The sequence below is a fragment of the Episyrphus balteatus genome, chromosome 1, assembly GCF_945859705.1.
Source record: "Episyrphus balteatus chromosome 1, idEpiBalt1.1, whole genome shotgun sequence".
Lineage (NCBI taxonomy): Eukaryota > Metazoa > Arthropoda > Insecta > Diptera > Syrphidae > Episyrphus > Episyrphus balteatus.
Window position 1 is genome coordinate 94,170,389 of NC_079134.1, and position 20,908 is coordinate 94,191,296.

The 20,908-nt window shown below is 31.9% G+C and overlaps 1 protein-coding gene across 6 annotated transcripts in view; it reads right to left on the reverse strand.

The window, feature by feature from the left end:
- Positions 1 to 18,335, reverse strand: part of LOC129906432 (USP6 N-terminal-like protein) — a 442,462-nt gene extending 424,127 nt beyond the window's left edge. For 2 of the 6 annotated variants that reach the window (XM_055982211.1, XM_055982212.1), the window contains exons 1-3: positions 18,006 to 18,326; positions 17,809 to 17,946; positions 17,558 to 17,734 (exon numbers count right to left, since the gene is read on the reverse strand). In XM_055982211.1, the coding sequence (XP_055838186.1) occupies positions 17,558 to 17,703 (146 nt within the window). In that variant the 5' untranslated portion in view covers positions 17,704 to 17,734; positions 17,809 to 17,946; positions 18,006 to 18,326. Of the gene's footprint in view, positions 1 to 17,557; positions 17,735 to 17,808; positions 17,947 to 18,005 lie in introns of all 6 variants that reach the window. The other 4 variants (XM_055982208.1, XM_055982210.1, XM_055982207.1 and 1 more) reach the window with 3 other exon arrangements.
- Between the last annotated feature and the right edge of the window lie 2,573 nt (positions 18,336 to 20,908).

Sequence of the window (20,908 nt, forward strand, 5' to 3'; positions counted from 1 at the left end):
AAACATTTGAATAAATTAAAAAAGTTACTATACACGCAAAACATACCTACAAAACCGACGAAACAAACTCTGCGACCGACGAATTCAAATAAAGCAAAACAGCATAAAAAAAAGAACAAGATCAAAGAGAAATGTCAAAAATAGTCACAAAATTTTTTACCGGAGACTCACGGTAGACAGTCTTCCTTCCCCTTTTTCGCACTTTTTTCGCCCTTGCTATTATGTGCGTCTCGCGCTTTGCGCCTTCGTGTAGAAGCGGACTTAGTTTTACTTTTGGTATATTTTTCATTATGCTTCTGATCGGTTTTTTTCAGCCTAATTGACAGACACCCTTAGTTTCATTTTATAAGTCTGCTTCTACACGAAGACGTAAGACGCAGAAATTATCTTCGAATTTATTTTTGATTTTCTCTTCGGTGCATCGCGCGAGTTACACAGATGCAAGCCAGCAAACTTGATGACGGAACATGTGTGTTACTTCTCAACCCATAAAGTAATTCAACACCACTTTCCGCTGACAATCGATACATTGCAATATTCGAAGGCCAACGGAAAGTGGATGCATTGACCTTAGCTTTAAGTGATTGATTGATAATAATTTAAATAATAAAACTAATTCGGCAGTCGCAATCGACCCGAAGAACAACAAACACTGTTTTCTTTGGTAACAATATATTATAATTAATATATAACTGGCGCAGTCGGCAAAACAGAATTTTTTTCGTATAACTAAAAATCAGTCGAAAAAATAATTAAAAAACTTCAATTTCCAATTCAATACCTACCGATAATAACAGAGTTTGGCAAAATAACAATAGTCATGTACCTCAGGCCTATAACAGAACACACAACAGTTCAGGGCAACCTAGGCATTCTTTTAATACTAGATCTGGACAGACGAGACAAAACAACAGTAGATATGGACAAGAAAGACAAAATAGTGCACAAGTATTTAATCCATCAGGTCAGGTCAGAAATAGTCGTCAAAACCCACAACCGATGGATGTAGATTATTTGACCAGTAGTATTGAACCAAGTTGTTCCGGGGAAATGGGTTCCGAAGAAATAAATAATATTGATCCAGCATCGGATTTTCGGAACTGAGCCTCGGACATAAAATATTTTGCAATTTCTCGATAGGTGATAAAAAATATAGAACGTTGATTGACACTGGATCTACAGTAAGTTTAATCAACTCATCTAGGGTTGATTGTAGTAAATTCCCTATATTAGAAACTAAATCAATTTTTTTGAATACAATTAACAACAAAACAAAAGAATTAATAGATATTATTGTTACTGACGTACCAAAAGAATTCAAAATGGGAAAGAATAGCAAATTAAAATGGCATAAGATGAGTTTAATTAATAAAGATTATGACCTTCTTGTTGGAATGGATATAATTAGTAGAAATTTCACTAAAATTGATATGAAAGGAAAAATAATAGAATTATGTAATACGGCAAAAATAAAGTTATATTCTGGAGAAACATTAGAAATTGAAAATTATGAACTCTCAAGTGAAACTGCAAATGATGTAGATCTTTCACATTTGAATCCACAGGAAAGAGAACAAGTTATTAAAATTTTAAAACGGTTTCAAAGTTTGATTTTTAAAGAGGGTGATCCGCTTACAAATACAAATTCTATAATGCATGAGATAAGAACAACAACGGATCAGCAAATAAATTCTAGGGTTTATAGATTACCCCCAAAACATGAAGAGGAAGTTCGTAGGCAAATTTCAGAAATGGAAAAACGGGGTATTTTTCGAAAATCTAACAGTAGATACTCTTCTCCCATTGTGGTTGTCCCGAAAAAGATTGGAAGATCAGGTGAACAGAAGTTCAGGCTTTGTGTGGACTATAGAAAATTAAATGAAATAACTCTTGATGACAAGTACCCTCTGCCTAATATAGATAGTATATTAGACAAGTTAGGGCGAGCCCAGTATTTTACAACTTTGGATTTAGCCAAAGGCTTCTACCAAATAAAAATGAGCCCCGAAGACATTCATAAAACTGCATTTGTTACTCCAAATGGTTTATATGAGTTTACTCGGATGCCTTTTGGCCTCAAAAACGCCCCAGCGACGTTTCAGAGGCTTATGAATGAAATACTAAGGGAACACATAAATAAGATCTGTGTTGTCTATCTTGACGATATTCTCATATTTTCTACTAGTTTAGAAGAACATCTCATTGCCATCAATACAATCTTTAAGACACTTGCCAAACATAATCTCAAGGTCCAGTTTGATAAATGCATATCCGATGATTAAGTATTTAAAGAAAAATGCAAAACTTAATTCAAAAGACCCAGAGTATATACAGGCATTTGAAACTTTGAAGAGAAATATCACGAACTATTCACCCACTGATAAAGAATTTCTTGCTATTGTCTGGTCAGTGACATATTTTAGACCCTACCTCTGGGGAAATAAATTTAAAATAGTCACAGACCATCAACCTATTAAGTATCTTAATAAACAATACAAAGGCAAAGAATTTTCCGTAAGAAATCAGAGATGGTTACTGAAATTGTCTGAATTTTATTACACAATAGAATACTTAAGGGGTAAAGACAACAAAGTGGCAGATTTTTTGAGCCGCATCAAGGATGTTAACCAAATAGACGGTGAATCGGACTCAAATGTGGCAACTGTCCACTCAGGACCAGAGCAACAGTTGGATCATTTCTCAATAAAAGAAGAAATAGTTAATAAATATAGAACTCAAATAATTTTATCAAATAATGTTTCAACTGAAGTCGAAGTGTTTCATAGTAGAAGAATCATCCATGTAGATATGACTTAAAATCAGTTATATTGGGAAGATCTCTTCAAACGAACTCTTACAAAAGGAAAAGTTGGAATTTATACCGAACTAATCGTAGCATGAGTATAACAAAATTCAACAGTGTTTAATAAAACTTTTCAAGGACAATAAAAACCTTTCATTTGTTAAGTGCACACTTAGAGCTCTCGAGGTAAGAAATGAAGCAGCCGTTTGTAAACAAATTTCTTTATACCATATCAAAGAGAGTAGTCATTCAGGAATTATTGAAACATATAAAACTTTGAAAAATAAAGTTTATTATCCAGGTTTAGTCAAGCAAATATCGAAGGTTATAGGAAATTGTCAAACATGTCAAGGAGGCAAATATGATAGAAAACCTATTAAACCAAAATTTAAAATTTCTGAAACACCAACAGAAATGAATGAAACATTACATATGGATATTTATCATTTTAATAAGTTATTTTATCTAACATTCTTGGATAAACTTACAAAAAAAGCTTATGTCTATAGCTTAACTAGTAAGAATTGGGTAAGTAAACTGGAATGTATTGAAGAACAATTTTCCAAGTTCGGAAATCCAAAGAAAATCGTTTGCGATAACGAATTCCAATCAGAAAATATAAAAGAATTTTTCCGAGAAGAGGATGTTCAAGTTCACTTTACCAAACCGAATTCCCATACAGGAAACTCTGACATTGAACGTTTTCATTCTACGCTACTTGAAATTTTATTAACTATAAAAAATACAGATTTAACTACTAACCAAAAAATTCATAAAGCAGTTAAAATATATAATAATAGGTATCACTCTACTATCGAAATGAGTCCAAATAAAGCAGTAGAGACAGAAGCAAATATTTTAACTGAGAAAGCCAATAAACGAAAGGAACATATTATAAACAGAAGAAATTTAGATAGAGAAGAGTACAATGAATGTAGAAGTGAAGGATTTATAAGAAATTATAAACATTTACGTCATAAAAATGAACCTTATTTTAGAAAAAAAAAAAAAATTACAAAATGTCCATCCAACAACAGTTAAAAGACCTAATAAATTTGCAGGTTCTAATTTGCATAATGCTTTGGACAACTCTAATGACAGCAGTGGTAGCGGACCAAGCACTTCTCATCTCGCAAATCCAAACTAATAATGGTTATACAGTCATCAATCGAGGAACAATGGAGTTAATAAATCAAACACAAACCATTATTCATATAATAGATTCAGTAGAAATAATGACCGTAATCGAAGGGCTTGAAATAAATTTGCAACAATTGAAATTAGAAAACAACATTCACATATTAACAGAGATTATCAACATCAAAGCCAAAGTTAGAGCTCTAGTTTCCACCTTTCGGCAAAAGAGAGGCTTAGCTAATTTTATTGGAACAGGTCAAAAATGGTTATTTGGAAGCATGGATGATTACGATAGGCAAGACATTCTAGAACATTTTAAAGTTGTCGATATTAATAATAGAAATGCTATTGAAAATCTAAATAAGCAAATAAGTATTAACAGAAACATTATGAATAACATCAATAATTTCAATGAAGTCATTAAAGAAGACAGAAAACACATATCAGAAGCTTACAATAACGTAATAGACAGTCAAAAGAACTTAACATTAAAACTTTTAAAAACAGACCAACTTTTAAAAATTAAAATACTAGAAGACAAAATTGACAATATTCTTGACAACATAGCATCTGCTAAACAGGGTATTTTACATCCTAGCATATTGACAGGAGAAGAAATAGTGAGTTCACAGTCGAAGAAGAAATAGATCAAAAACTACCATTTTTGGATCTTGAAGTACGAAGACATAAAGATACTTTTAGTTTTTCTGTTTACCATAAACCAACGAGTACCAAACGTTGCATTCCAAGTAACTCGTATTGTCCGATTCAACACAAAAAAGCCGCCTTTCATTCATACATTCATCGATTGTGTAAATTACCGCTTTCAATCGCTGATTACAAAAAAGAGTATGAGCATATTAAAGATATCGCCAATTTAAATGGATACAATGTTCAAATGATTGACCATCTCATCTTAAAATTAAAAATTCTAATCTTACAACATTGTATGCGCAAAATAAAAAAATCGATAAAAAAGATGATCGAAAAAGGGTATGTTTGTCATACAATCCGGTTATTACAAATAAATTAAAGAGTGCATTTAATCGCAACAACATGGAAATGGTGTTTTCGAGCAACAATAAGTTAAAATCTATCTTAGGCTCAACAAAAGATAAAAATGAAACTCTAAAGAAATCGGGAATTTATTCAGTACAATGCGGTGATTGTGAAAAAGTTTACTATGGCCAAACAAAAAGAAATATTGAAACAAGATTTAAAGAACACACAACATACATAAAAACAAACAACCCAAGACCTTCAGCCCTAGCCAACCATGTTCTTACAAAATTTAACAAAAGATAACTTAAAATTAGTTCGACAAGTTAACGATTCGCGACGGTTAGATGCTTACGAAAGCTATTTTATCCAAAAAGATGAAAATTCAATGAACGCCGATTTTGGAAATATAACATCTTGTTTGTTCCAATTGGTTTAAAATTAGCTTTATACCTTATGTTGACATGCACATCGAGAAATACCGAGTGCAAAGTTCATTTTTTGTGTTTTGTTTTATTCTATTGTTCTTACACAATTAACTTTGTACCTTACGTGTGATGTAAAACCACCGTCGGTCGCGTCGGTTATCTTCGTACAAATTCGTGTTTTTACAATGAATTGCACTTTGGACCAGTGATGCTGTATGCACTAACCTACAAGAAGAAGATGACACTTGTAATCAGTCGTGTGCGCTGATGATGATAGACAAGTTCTATCGAAACGCGTCTTGAAGGTAATTTTTCGTATAAATGTGAATTCGTTTCGTGTTTATGTGTTAAAATTAAAAAAAGTGTGATCAATAAGGTCTTAAATAATTTTCTTAATTGATTAAGATTGCACAAAGTTTACTCTTTTTTAAATAGTGAGTTCTGACTTAAATTTTTTTAAACTTAAACATTCAAAAATAGGAGCATTTAATCTTAACGGTACAAAACTAATTTTAGCTATCAAGCTTCCGAAAAGTTACATTCAAACTCAATTAAAAATGATTATTCCAATGCCTAACAAAGATTTTAAAGAAATTGATATGTTAACCACAGAATTCATTGAACTAAACAGAATTAAATTTAACTATGATCCCAACAATATATACATTAAAAACTTGAATAAAATGGATAATTGTTTAAATGATGGTTTTTGTAAATTTAATATTAACAACAAAACGGAAATAATAAATCTTGTTGTTTGTAAAAACCTAAAAAAAGAAATTGTAAATAATGGTTGTGACGACCGAAATTTAATTTTAAGTGGAAATTATATAATAAATATTAATAACTGTACCATAAATATAAGAAATATTTCAATATCAAATTTTAATATTGAATTTGTATTTATATTTATTGAATTTGTATTTATGTACAATTCATATGAAGAAGACCAAAATGTAATCATAAAAGAAAAATTAAGTTTTGAAACTATTCTAAAAATATATCAAATTGAAAACCTAAATCATATAAATGAACTAAAATACCATAAAAATAATAATTATGTAATAAGCTCAGTAACAATCTTTATTGTTATCATAGCCATAGTTATAATTGCAGTTTTAATAGTTATAATTCAAAAAAAGAACAAAAATGTCAAAATTATTATAAAAAATATAGAAACAAAATTCACAAACTGCTGCAAACAAAATTCAGGAGAATCTTTAATTAAAGGGGGGTGAAGTTACACAGATGCAAGTCAGCAAACTTGATGACGGAACATATGTGTTACTTCGCAAACCCATAAAGTAATTCAACACCACTTTCCGCTGACAATCGATACATTGCAATATTAGAAGGCCAACGGAAAGTGGATGCATTGACCTTAGCTTTAAGTGATTTATTGATAATAATTTAAATAATAAAACTAATTCGGCAGTCGCAATCGACCCGAAGAACAACAAACACTGTTTTCTTTGGTAACAATATATTATAATTAATATATAACTGGCGCAGTCGGCAACGGTTAAAGCAATTAATTTGCTGCCAAGGAACTTTTTATAGAACGTTTAATTCCCTACAAGAAAACATCTTGCTAATTTGAAAATATTGAATTTTCAGTGAATTAGAAAATTTTGAAATTGAAAATTGGTTTTTGAATTTTTTTCTCGATTTAAATCGTGAATAACTTCTTTAGAACTCAATTTAGGGAAAATTACTATGAGACCTTTTTTGTAGAGAATTAAATTTCCTATAAAATCTGTCGTGGTTTTATTTTTCTATTCACTTATTTGCTCATCACAAAATTCCAAAGTGAAACAGTCAAATTGAAAAAACACTTCGATTTAAAAAGCTTAATTACTCGAATACGGCTCGTCTGACGAAAATTTTCAATTAGATCTTTTTTGTAGGAAATTTAATTTTATATAAGAAAAAATGAACAGAATTTTTTTTACTTTGATCGTCTAGCAGTTCTGTTGTAAAACATCATATCATGTATAAAAATAAAAAACACCGATGATAGACTTCTTAAAATTTTTTTTAACGGCTCAAATTTTCACCAAATTTTTTTTTCATCATCCTGAACAAGATTTTCGAAGCAGCTTTCAAAAAAAACATCATCATATCATGTATAAAAATAAAAAACACCGATGATAGACTTCTTAAAATTTTTTTTAACGGCTCAAATTTTCACCAAATTTTTTTTTCATCATCCTGAACAAGATTTTCGAAGTAGCTTTCAAAAAAAAAATATTTTTTTTTTTTGGCCCAGTCTACTATACACCCAAATAATATACATTGGACAAAGCGAACTCTGCGACCGACGAAATCACATAAAGCAAAACAGCAAAAAAAGGACAAGGTCAAATTGAAACGTCAAAATGAGTCTCAAAATTTTCGACCGGAGACACATTGTAGAAAATCTTCCATCTCTTTTTTTTCGAACGTTCTTTCTCCCTTGCTCTTATGTGCATCTTGAACTTTACGTCTTCGTGTAGAAGCAGACTAATAATTTTAAAATAAAAATATCCCACCAGCGCAGAAAAAAAATGGGATTTTTTTATTCTGGCACAGGATATTTTTTATTGATGAAGAACACTGACTGAAAAATCCCTTTATTCGGTTTTCAATTCCATTTTGGAAAAAGTGAAAATTAATGAAAATATGGCGGAATATAATATAATAGAATTTTAATGAAACACTTTTCGCATTTTTCTCTTTTCAAACAAAATTTTAAAATGTCAAACTTCAAATTCATAAGTGTGTGTACAAGTCCGGGTGCAAATCGGTGTGAATCTGACAGAAAATGCGGAGTAAATCCGGGGTACTCCGTAGTACTAATATTACTCCGGAGTAATTTTTTTTACACTTTTGTGGCGTGGAGAAACACAAAACCTTCAAAAGTGCAACAATAAGTAATAAAAGGTACTCTCATTTAAGTGAAAGAAAACGACATTATTTGTGGGTTTTGTTGGAATAAGTGTTAAAAAATACATTTAAATCATGTGGCTTATGTTGGTATACACATAAAAATCAAAAGTTTTTATTTACACCTAACTTAGTTTAACCTGGAAAATCAGGACTTGTGGACATGAGATTTTTTTAAACTTTTGAGCTAGAGCTAAGTTATAGAATGCCAAAACAAAGATTTATAGCAAAAAAGATTCTATTAGCATTCATTCCGAGGCTTACTCCATTTTTCACCTTATTTGACTGTACTATAAGTAAAAGTTGTTGATAATTAAAAATCAAAAGCTTTTAATTGGATTATTTTATTAATATAACCTCAATAACTAGCCATGAAAAAGCTGTGCGCAAGGTGGGGACGCACTTGCCTAATGCTGATCAAAAAGTAACAATTTCATAGGAGTTTTTGCACAAAATGATGATTTGTAACCATGGACGAGACTTACGCGAAAACAAAATACTAGACGAAGCGGTGGATGGAAGCTTGTCGTTCTGCTTCTCACTTCAGATTCTTTGATGTAGTAAGCTTAGAACAAGCTTTTATCTACGATCAGAGGCTCATCATAAGTGCATGTTAGTGGGTAGTAAACAAAAAATACAACCTCCCACATGCAAAATATAAAACAAAATAATTACAAACAAATTTGCAAGTTATAAAATTATAAGTACAAAAAATCCAACATAATATATGTATAATTTATTTAAAACATTTATTAAAAGTCACGATTGTGGAGCACTGGTTCGAAACAATGTTTTTAAACCCATTTTCGTCAAATTAAAGTCTAAGGATGAATGGTTCAAGTTAAAAAGTTTACTCATGCGACTAAGAGGCTCATTAATACCATAGTTTGTTCTATGGAAGTCGATATGCAAAGGTTCAAATCTTCGTAGGAGGTGAGATCCACCCGGATAATTTATATTAATACAGTACATAACGCTTATAAGAAACTCAAAAATTGCACAATATTTGTTTCTTATAACCGAGTGTTTCTTATATTCTTAGAACGGATATAAGAAACAAGTTTCTTATACGGATATAAGAACCAAGTTTCTTATAAAAATCTACCTACCAAGTAGTACCACAAACTTATCCTCGCCTAAATATTCAATCCAATTATAAATACATATATACTACATATTATGTAGCTGTTTTATATTTTTCACAGATTTCTTTTCTATTTTTTTCCCGATTTAATTTATTCAAGGATTATGTATCAATTTAGTTTTAAGTGAAATATTATCCTTTGGCCTGAAGTAACTACTGCTACGAAGTTCTGGTTGTATTCAACTCCATTTCTTCAATAGAAAAAATGTCTTTGAATGGATTCAGTTGCACTAAAAAATACTTTGTTGAGCAACATTTTTAGCAAAGGTAAACCCAGCAGGGGTATAAAGAACACAAACACAACAAATAACAAATTAAACACTGAGCTGAAATTCTCTTCAAATAATGTCAAACTCAAATGACATTTGCACAGGTTGCTTTCAATTTTTCTTAAGAGTTCATGTTTTTTTAGTTTCGTAATTTTTTTGAAAGTTTCTTAAATCCAACCAACTTTATGTGTGTGCAAGAAAGTTCGTGGTTTGAAAAATGTTTCTTTTATCAGTGTTTTTCTTATAAGCGTGTTTCTTATAAACACATAATTCAACATTAAAATATATGATAAAGTACAAGGTGCTTTTGTTCGAGTTTCTTTTAAGCAAGGTTTTCTTATAAGCGTGTTTCTTATAAGCGATTAATACTACAAGCTAATAGATCAGGGGCGTCAATTTGGGAATTAATAAGCTGATGAAGAAAGATTAAATCATTATTTACACGTCTCTGTGCTAAAGTTTGCATCTGAAGAAGTTGAATGCGATGTTCATAAGGTGGCAAGTTGAAAGGATCGGTCAAAAGAAGACCTTTTAGAGCGAAGCGTACAAAATTGTGTTGAATAGATTCGATTCGGTTTTTATGAACTTCATAAAAAGGACTCCATACTTGAGAAGCGTACTCAAGATGGGGTCGAAAGTAGCAGTTGTACAAAGATAGAGTAACAAATGGATCATCAAATTCCTTTGCCCAACGTTTAATAAAACCAAGCATTGAGCTCGCTTTATTTAATAAAGAAAGTACTTCAAAATGAACAAAGCCGATCGTCTCTGCCGAAAAGGATATGGGCAGATATTTTTGGGATTCTTCTGGTCGATTAACTTCAGAAAGGAAGAAAAATTATAGGGCTTTTTGATCACCAAACCACGATTTGTAACCATGGACGAGACTTTGTTCAACCACTATACACGAAAACAAAATACTAGACGAAGCAACTTTTTTTATTAGGTCGACGCCAATATTCATGACGAGAAGCCTAGTTTCAAAAAGAATAAAATCATATAACTTTTAAGGCTTTCGCGGTTTCTTACAAACATAATTTTAAGATATTTTCGGATTAGCCGGGTTTTTTAATAAAGAAAGTACTTTTGTACTCACCCCGAACCTATCGCATTAAGTTTCATAGACGGCGGTCACCGGGAAACTGCGGTAAAATGTGATTGGTTAGATCGGCTACTCAGGTTGTATGCATGCGTAGGTCGTTCTAACTCTAGTTGTTGTTGTTGGTGTTCTATCGGAAGCTATTCGATTTAAGATTTCACCTGTTTAATGTAAGTACAGTAAAATCTCGCTAACTTGAACACATACTAAACCAGGCTTGTTCAAGTTATTGGATTGTTCAACTAACTGGAACATTAAAAAAAGCCTTCGTTTTTGTATGAATTCAATTTGTTTTATAAATTAATGTAAATAACACAAAACGTAATTACAAACGTAGTTACTTAATTGAGGAAATTCAAATTGCTGTTGAAAAAAAATGTATTTGTTCAAGTTATAGAGCTTCAAATATTTTAATTGTTCAACTTATAGAATCAACAATACAAAAGTTGAAAAAAATAGAATGTTCAAGTTATTGGATTGTTCAAGTTATCGTATGTTCAAGTTAGCGAGAGTCTACTGTACACACATATGTACATTATGTGTATTTAGTTTTCCAAACTTTTTGTTTCCTTCAAAAGAATGAATGAAAGGAGAAAGTTTACTTAAAAGTCAAAAATTATAAAGGGGAAGAAATTAATTTTACTGTTATTATCAAACTATTCAGTCCATTATAAGGTCCGTTTGGGTACGCTCCAAACTAACAAATGTGAATATTTTGAGCCCAAATCGTGTTTGCATACTCTAAAAATGTGTTTTTAATCTTTAAAAAAATCTCTCATAAGACAGAAATCTTATTTCCCCTCCTAAAAAATTTAACCCACAGAATTTCTGGCAGCTAAAATATGAGTTTTCTTAAAACCAAGGGGTTATGTTCATCCTTTAAATGTTGTACAACACAACACAGTGCTTGCATTAGGAAAATAGGAGGGGGATGAAAGAGCATATACCGATGCACATTGGTTTTAAACTTCTGAATTCACAATTAGAGAGAAAAACAGAGCTTGTTGTGCAGCTGAAGAACGAATCTCTTAACTATAAGTCAGACATTTGACTCGAGGGTGAACTAATGGGCATTCTTAGAAGCGCGAGTATTACGGTTGAAATATTTAAGACTGGGTGGCTGAGTGTATTAGTGACCTTTCTTCGCCATAATTCTCTCACGTTCAACGTCATCTAAACTCAGTTCTCTCGCGGTGTCTTCATTTGCATTCTCTTTCCCTTTCTAGAGAACCAAAGCCATAAAATTGTAGTTAGGTAAAAAAAAACAACATCAAGGAAATAGCCACAAAAAGGGTTGCAAGTGTATATAGATTGGAGAATCGTTTTGCATTTCGCAACCGAATTCACTTGTGTTTTCGTTTTCTGTTGGATTTCAGTGTTGAACTTTTCTATCTTTCTCTGCATCTATGTATGTATACCTACCAGAGAATCAAACGAGTCGAGTATTGTTTACGAACATCGAGTACTTACTCGAAAAAAACGATCTCGAACAAACAGAATCAACACAACTCAAATATGTTCGAGCTTTCCTGTTTAGGAGTATGATGACTCGTAAGTAATCCTACATTTCAAACGAGTTCAAACGATCATTTTTCTTTTCGAGTATAATCGAGTAAAATGATCGTGAACAAAATGTTTATGATCAATGTGATCGAAATTACTCGAACTGGAAAGGAAATGTTCAAAGTGTTCGAGGGTGGTTTTTCTTGTAGCATAAATAAAAGAGAATCAGTTTGGTACACAAAAGCAAGTTACATTTGTTTTATTTAAATTAATTAATTTGACAAGATAATGAAATGAAGAAAAACATATTAGAATAAAATTAAAGTAAATACAGAAAAAAAAAGAAAAATTAAATAAAACTTAATGCTAGATACAAAAAATTGAATAAATTAAATTAAGTTAAAAATTATGACACTTGTATTTATGAAAAAAAAAAAAAAATATTTATATTGGATTTATCTTTAAGTTTGAATTCGCAATCATCAAATTATTTACAGTTTCTGGGTTCAACCTCGATCGTTGTTCTGTAATTATATTTCCAGCCTATGAAAATGCTCCTTCTGATGCTTCTGATGTTGCGGGAATACAATTCAAGATTTTATGTGCTTCATAAAGGTTTTTGAATTGGCCTTTATTTTCACACCACCATTGAAGAACATTCACAGGGCCTTTCGAATTAAACTGAATGTATCTTTCTATTTGTAATTGATTTGTAATTTCCCCAATATATGTACCTACCCGAAAAAATAGTAATTTGTTTTAAAAACAATCATCCCAAATCGCATTATTGCATATTTTGTAGGGATATGTTTCTACTACGCACCTACCTGCACAAATTAACTGGGCATTCCCCACTACCCCATTTGTATTGTTACCTAACCACTAATTACTTTTTGATTTACTCAGTCATTGAAAATCCTTTTCACCACAATTATAAAATTAAAATAACCTGCTTTAATTGAAGTTGTACCGCAAACAACAAACCCTCAAAACCTAAATAAAAAAAAATATGCAACAGGTACCTATAGGACGTAGAAATTTGAAGTGGTTGTTTTCATTGTTCAAACTGTTCATGATTTTTCGATCACGTTCGAACATTTCAATCACTTTCGATCATTTCGAGTAAAGCCTAGTGTTTATGAACAGTCAATCTGTTTACGAGTAATTCTGTTCGTGGGTATTGAGGATCGAGTATACTCATGAGTTCAAACAATTTGTGTGGTTTTGTTTGTGAGTATTTTTGTTTATGAGTAAGATGATTTACGAGTATAGAGAGAAAACGATCGAGCACGAACGATCATTTTAAAAAATTGAAATTGTTCGAACAGGTTCGAACATACTCATTTGGATCTCTGATACCTACATCACTTGGTAGGCGTACTTGAGTAAAATTAAAAATGCGAAAAAAATATAGATTCAAATGGCCATACTTCGGTTAATTTTCAATGAAACAAATTACTGACCATTCTTCTTTAGAGCAACGTTTATGCCTATCTCAACCAAAAAAAAAAAAATCAACTAAAAAAGCAAAAAAACTCCAAATGAAGTAATTGAAAAGCGGAACAATTGTTGGGCGATTTCATAAAAAAGACAATTTCATCCATAATCGAATTCGAAAATTTGATTTTTGTACTATAATACGAATTACATCACAAACCGCCTCTGTCTTTGCAAATTTTTTGTTCATAGAAAAATAAATATCCACATAGTTGTTCAGAAGCACAAAAAAAGAACGAACTAACAATAGTACCTTTATTACCTAACAAGCACCATTAATTTATGAAAGAGATAAAAAAAAAAAACAGTTTAAAAAAAAAAGAATACAAAAAAACTCGATTATCCTATTCCTATTCCATATACCACCAACACCAGTTGAATAAAGTTAACTATTGTTGTTATGTCAAAAAAATCGTTGTATTTGTTTTTGTTAGATTTTGTTACAAAATGTCAACATTGATTTAGGAACGACTAATGTTACATTTTGTTGATCTGTCAAAACAAAATTTTTTTAGATTAATTTTATGAATGAATAAACAAGAAAGAATTAATTTGGTACTGAAATGATTCTTTTTAATTGAATTCTAAGCAAATCGAAACAAAAATATGCATTCAATAATTTCAAATATGGAAACAAACACGAAATTCTCTTCTCACATCATCCCCTCTCTTCCCCATTTAGTTTTGTTTGACAGATTAACATTGAAACTCAAGTCCAGGAGCTGAGTTGGAAAAAGTAACAAAATGTAACTATTTGACACTTCAACATTGGATTTAGGAACGATGTTGTGACGTCACGATGTTACATTTTGTAACTTTTTTTCTCATTTAGGAACGATGAAAGTTAACTATTGTTAACAATAGTTAACATTGTCGAATAAAAGAACGCACCACAGATACCAGACATTGCGACCGTGCGAGAGATCCATTATTCTCTTTTCTCATTTTCGCAAAAAAAAAAATAAAACAATACTTTGCATGCGCGATTAGCTTGCCTTTTTTATGGAAAAAAAAAACCTGTGTACAAACAATAACAATGTATGTAGATTAGAGTGACCGCAACTCCCATAGAAAAAATTTTTTGTCGAATTTTTTTCGGGGGAACCCCATAAAATGTTTGCAGATTAGATAGCCTAAATTTCAGCTCGATTGGATAAGTCTAAATGGTGCCGACACTCGCTCAAAGTATCAAAAATCTCTGTTTTTTCACTGTTTTGCGAAGAAAATTAGCTCTAGCTCCCGTTTTCACTTTTATTATTATAAAATTAAAGGTAGTGTTTTTACACATAATTCATGCTAAATTTTTTTAGTTTTACTTAAAAAAAACTATATTGTGTTCAATTTAAATTTTCAGTACTGACCTCAAAAAAGAGGTGACGTGCAAACTCTGTTAACCATGAAACTTTCTATGTTATAAGTTGATGTAAGGTATTTGATTGAAATGTTTCTCGTATAATTTTAACTACAATACAAGCATCAGGGCACAGTAAAATTAACTTTGAAATTTCAAAATCAGCCTTACATTCAAGAAAAATTAAGAACCTCCTCCTTTTGCAAGGTAGTAAAAGAGGTTTCAAAATTATGGTCCAAAACAGATTCTAAAAAATAAAGCGAGGATATCAGTAAAAAATGCTAATAAGCACAAAACACTTGATGTAATAACCCAGATTACGGGAGAATTAAAGGCAAAACTCAACTTATGTCAGCTTAGTTCTTCATTATATTATTATTATTGTTATCCAACTGCGGATACGGATATCGATGCCAAAAAAAAACAAGCTAATGTCATGAATAGTAAGTTTTTCTTAGAAACGACAAAATCACAGTTTATGAAAGAACAATGAACTGGCCCATTTATTTTACACTACGTGAAACTCCTCATTGTTCTAGCATTTCAAATAAAAAATGTTCTTGTTGTATATAAAACTGATTTTGAAACTCCTAGTGCTTCTTTTGTTATCAAAATTATACGAGAAGCATTTCGATCAAATACCTTACATCAATCTATAACATAGAAAGTTTCATTGTAACAGAGTTTGCACCTCAGCTCTTTTTTGAGGTCAGTACTCAAAATTTAAATTGAACACAATGAAGTTTTTTTTTAAGTAAGACTAAAACAATTTAGCATCTGATTAATGTGTAAGAACACTAAGTTTAATTTAATATATAAAAAGTGAAAATGACCCCATCTGTTTGGGAGCTAGAGCTAATTTTCTTCGCAAAACAGTGAAAAAACAGAGATTTTTGATACTTTGAGCGAGTATCGGCACCATTTAGACTTATCCAATCGAGCTGAAATTTGGGCTATCTAAAAATCTGCAAAGGCTGAACATTTTATGGGGTTCCCCCGACCAAATTTCGAAAATCGATTTCTTGCGGTCACTCTAATGTAGATACCTAAGTCCATCTTTTTCTATATACCACCAAACAACACCATAAACAAAAAATACAATATTTTTTGTTTATGAACAACACTCGACAGAGCGTTTGTCACTACAAACGCCTCTTGAACTTGAGAAAGCGGTAGATAATTTCGTGCATATCGTTCAAAAAGCCGCATGGAACAATACCCCTTACCAAAGAGAAATATCAGGCTTTAAAGATACTAAATATTCGCGAGAAATAAAAGAGGTACTTACAGAAAAGCGAAAAGCTCGCAAAAATTGGCAGCAAACTCGTGCTCCTTAACACAAAGCTAATTTAAATCACCTCAGTAATTTGCTTAAAAAAATGATATCAGATTTTAAGAACCGCGAGGTTAGAAATTACCTTGAAAATTTGACGGCAGGTAAAGAATCTAACTACTCTCTATGGAAAGCTATAAAAGCCACGAAGAAACCTAAGATTCCAGCACCTCCGATTATGAAAGACCAAAAATTGGAAGTTAGGTCACGCAGTTTGTTTTAAGGTTAGGAGCGTTTTTACTTAAAACGTTCACCCAAGCTGAAGGGTGAAATGTCAAGATGTGGCTTGGAAGACCTCTGGTTTTCAAAAAAAGACATTATTAGCTTTAATTTGAATTAAAATTCGCCTTTTAATTCGGTAAGTTGTAAGGGGCGCAGCGTATTATTTGAGACTTTTTCGTGAATTATTCGTAGTTTTACATATACTTTGGGTCATTGTTAATAATCTATCAAGCTTTTTCCAAAACATCGTTTTATATTTAAATGCTAATTACTCTTAATTTTAATTTATAGTGAAAAAACTCCTTAACTCATCCACCAAAATACAAAAAAAACAAGACTTTATGAAAAAACTCACTTTCATCGCTTCTAACCTTAAAACGGGCTGCATGACAAAACTGCCAGACTTTCGCCCGGAAGACCTCTGAATTTTGATAGCTGACAATATCACCTTTAATTTGACACCAATATTGTCTTTTAACTCTATGAGATGCACAATGCACTTTCAACGCCAATCGTGCCAGGATGCGAACGGGAAGACCTGTAGTTTTCGTAACTACAAATAGCCCTCTTTCACTTCCCATTTGAAATTTTCTTTAGCTCGATGAGTTAAGCGTTTCTGCAGTGGCCGCCCGCTCTAATAGAATTTCTATCTTTTGCCTGTATGGGCAAAATTGTTTCTTTTCAGCTTTTGTCAATGGAAATACTTTTCAGTTTTTAAGAAACTTATATTGATTAAACGTTTCATTTTCTGAAGACATTACTCGCACTTTACTGGAGTATCAAAGGCTTCATGAATACGAGAGAAACTTATGAAAATACTTTTATCAAACAAAATAATGTAACTTACTTGTCCGTCTTATGATAAATATCCAAGCAGGGATTTTCCCATTCGTCAACTTCATTGCTGGGATCGGTTCCTAAAACATAGCGATGAAAAAGTCTTTCCCTTTCCTCAATCGCACGCTCCAAAAGTTTCTGGTCATCGTTAATCATTTTAGCATTAGCTAGCTCTTTGTTGGTTACACTGTTTTTAATAAAAAATGCATAAAAAAAAATAAAACATAAAAGGAACCAATAATAACAAGTTCTGAGACAAACCTTTACAAGTATTTATATGCACTGAAGTAGTTTCTAAACCAAATTATCCGATAAGGATACTCGTAATTAATTGAAATTATAAACTAAACGTTCCATTTAGTCTGCATGAAGTCTCGACTGATTTAATACTAGTTTTTGCTATTGAAGACACCAAACTGAAACTTTTATGTACATTTCTTATTTTGACTTTTACTTACAATATTTGTTCAACGAAATAATATATGTTTTTGGAATGCTTCGATTCTTTTGAATTATCTTCTGTTTTTAATTGACATGGACTCATTTAATGATACACATTAGGACATAAGAATTCATAAGAGACGTATTTTTTTCTTTTCCTTTAAAAAAATCAACCTAAACTTAGTAAATGAAAACTAGTTGTAGTTCCAGTGTTACTACTTTTGTTTAAGTTCAGTAGTGAGTATGAGTAGTCGCTGTTTTTTGTGTTTGACATTGTGTCTTGGGTGCGTTCACGTACGCAAAGATAGGCTATCCAGTGCAGATACTTAAAGCAGAAACACAATCACGCTTTGCCAGACGCGTCGTCGCGTTCCATTCCTTTGACTTTCTGTTCTGTTACTTTGACTTTGAACAGCTGATTGAAACATAAAATCTGCTGTCAAATAAAAAAAACAGTCAGTCACAAAGTTATTGGGCCAGGTTTTTATCTTCATTTAAATGTGGGAAAATGAAGAAAGATTATAATCCTATAGTTATAAAAGCAAAACCAATCAAAATATATCCTTTTTTTTTTAAAGAGAACTAATAATAAAACTCAGTCTACCACATCAATAAATTATTGTTGTTTTTAGGTAATACGTAAATTGTTTTCATTTAAAATATCTTGATGTCGTTTTTTTGTGCAAAATGTATATAGAGAAACAAAAAAACACACCTACGGCCATATTATTCACTAGTTTAAAAAATACATCTGTATGTAAAATTGTCAAATGTCAAAAATAAACCCAAATCCAAAATAGTTATCCCGATTTTAACAATGAAAATAGTTTAAAAAAATAGTTAAAAATGACTATATTTTTCTCTGTATGAAAGTGAATATTATAAATTTCGATTTATTTTTGGCATTTCAATTTCTTTACATCCAGATGTATTTTTTAAACTAGTGAATAATATGGGCGCTAGTATTGTAATAATTCAATTTTTTTACTCACATATGGCGCAATAAGTATGTGAGTGACTGTAACTATGTCTGATGAATGTCAGAAAGCGAGCAAAAGTTGAGTCTGGTTGAACTTTTATTTATTTATTTATTAAGTTGAGTCCGGTTGAACTTTTGCTCGCTATCTTACGTTTCCATACGTTTGTTAAAAAAACGTAGAAAAAGCGTCATTGTGAGAGGTTATACTGATTTCGCATTTTTGAACTTTTGGCAGTTGTCAAAATCGACGGCAAAGCGTGATTGCCCTTCAAGCAAACAAGTCCGACCTCGGTCCGAATCCGCTCCGCCTCAGGCGGAGTTGAGTCCGACTTCGGCTCAGAAACTGGTCCGAAGTCGGCTCAAATTAGTATGGAAATTATAATCACCGCGGAGCCGATTTTATATGTATTGGTTTTTTCACCACGATTTCTCCTTCGACTTTGTGTTCATACACAAAAAGTTGCAAGTGTGTGAGTGCAACCCCGCTTTTCTCCGTCGGAGGTCTGAGTGTCTCTTCTGAACTCCGTTTTCTTGCTTGAAGGGGGTGTTTCTGCTTTTAAAAGTGGCGACCTATTAGGCGTTTTTATTTTTAAGCTCAGAAAAAAGCTCTGAACATTCTGAGCACGGTCTGAACAGCCTCTGAACAAAGCTTGTTCTGAGAGCTCAGAATTATTTTTAAAACACACCTGAACATTTGTCTATTTAGGACGTGTGTGAATTGCGTTAAATAGTTAACCCCGTGTAAAATTTTTGACACTATTGAGGTAAATAAAAAAAATTTCAGCTGTATGGATTATTGTTTAAAATTTTATCTGCCTTTTTTCTGCCATGATAAAAAAAAAAAAAAAACAAAACAAAATAAAACTATCTGCAAAAACAATTTAACCCAAATTTAACCAGGTCCCAGAGCCCAATAAATTTTTAACAGCTAAAAATTCACTAACCCTTCAAGCAAACAGGTCCGACCTCGGTCCGAATCCGCTCCGCCTAAGGTGGAGCTGAGTCCGACTTCGGATCAGAAACTGGTCCGAAGGCGGCTCAAATTAGTATGGAAATTATAATCACCGCGAAGTCGATTGCATATGTATTGGTGTGGTGAAAATCTCCATTCCGAGAAAACGGAGACGAAGTCGGACCCGAGTCGGATTAGCAAAAACCTACCAGAAAGAGGAACAAAAAAGGGATGACGTTTCGCATTTGCGACCAAAAAAAGAACCAGATTTTTTTTTTTCACTGAAACTGTTTTATTTTTTTTTTATTTTCTTTATTTTATTTTCACAAACACAATTTTAATAATTATTTTCTGGTGAGACCAGCGGCAGTAGAACTCGATGTAATTCGAAAAATTGTGGATGTTGAATGTATGTGGGTGCTGGTGGCGTCAGGCTGCCGAAGAAGATTTCCTAAGAAAAACACAAAATGATTAGTATATTATTTAAAAAATCACTGCGCGAGCACACTCACCCATATTTTATCGATGAATTCTTTTTTTGGTTTAAAATTATCCCATATTATATATTTAATACATATAATTTAATATTAAACAAGGTGAGACACGACACGCCACGAACACTGCAAGAAAAAAAATAAAATGAAGTTGACACTTTGTTTTTCTGTTCCCTTTGTCTTTCCTTCGTTAATTATTTTCCTTTTCGCACTTTTTCACCACGATTCTCGTTCGACTTTTGTGTTCATACACAAAAAGTTGCAAGTGTGTGAGTGCAAGCCCGATTTTCGCGGTCTGAGGTCGGAGTTTCTTTGTTGAACTCAGTTTTCTTGCTTGAAGGGAGTCACCTCAATAATGTCAAATTTTACACGGTGTTCACTATTTAACTTAATTCACACACGGCCTTCAGGTATAACTACAAAAGCCACTTTTTGCAAAAAGTCAATAAGTGAAAATTTTCAAATTCATTTTGTGACAGTTTTTCCGACCACAAA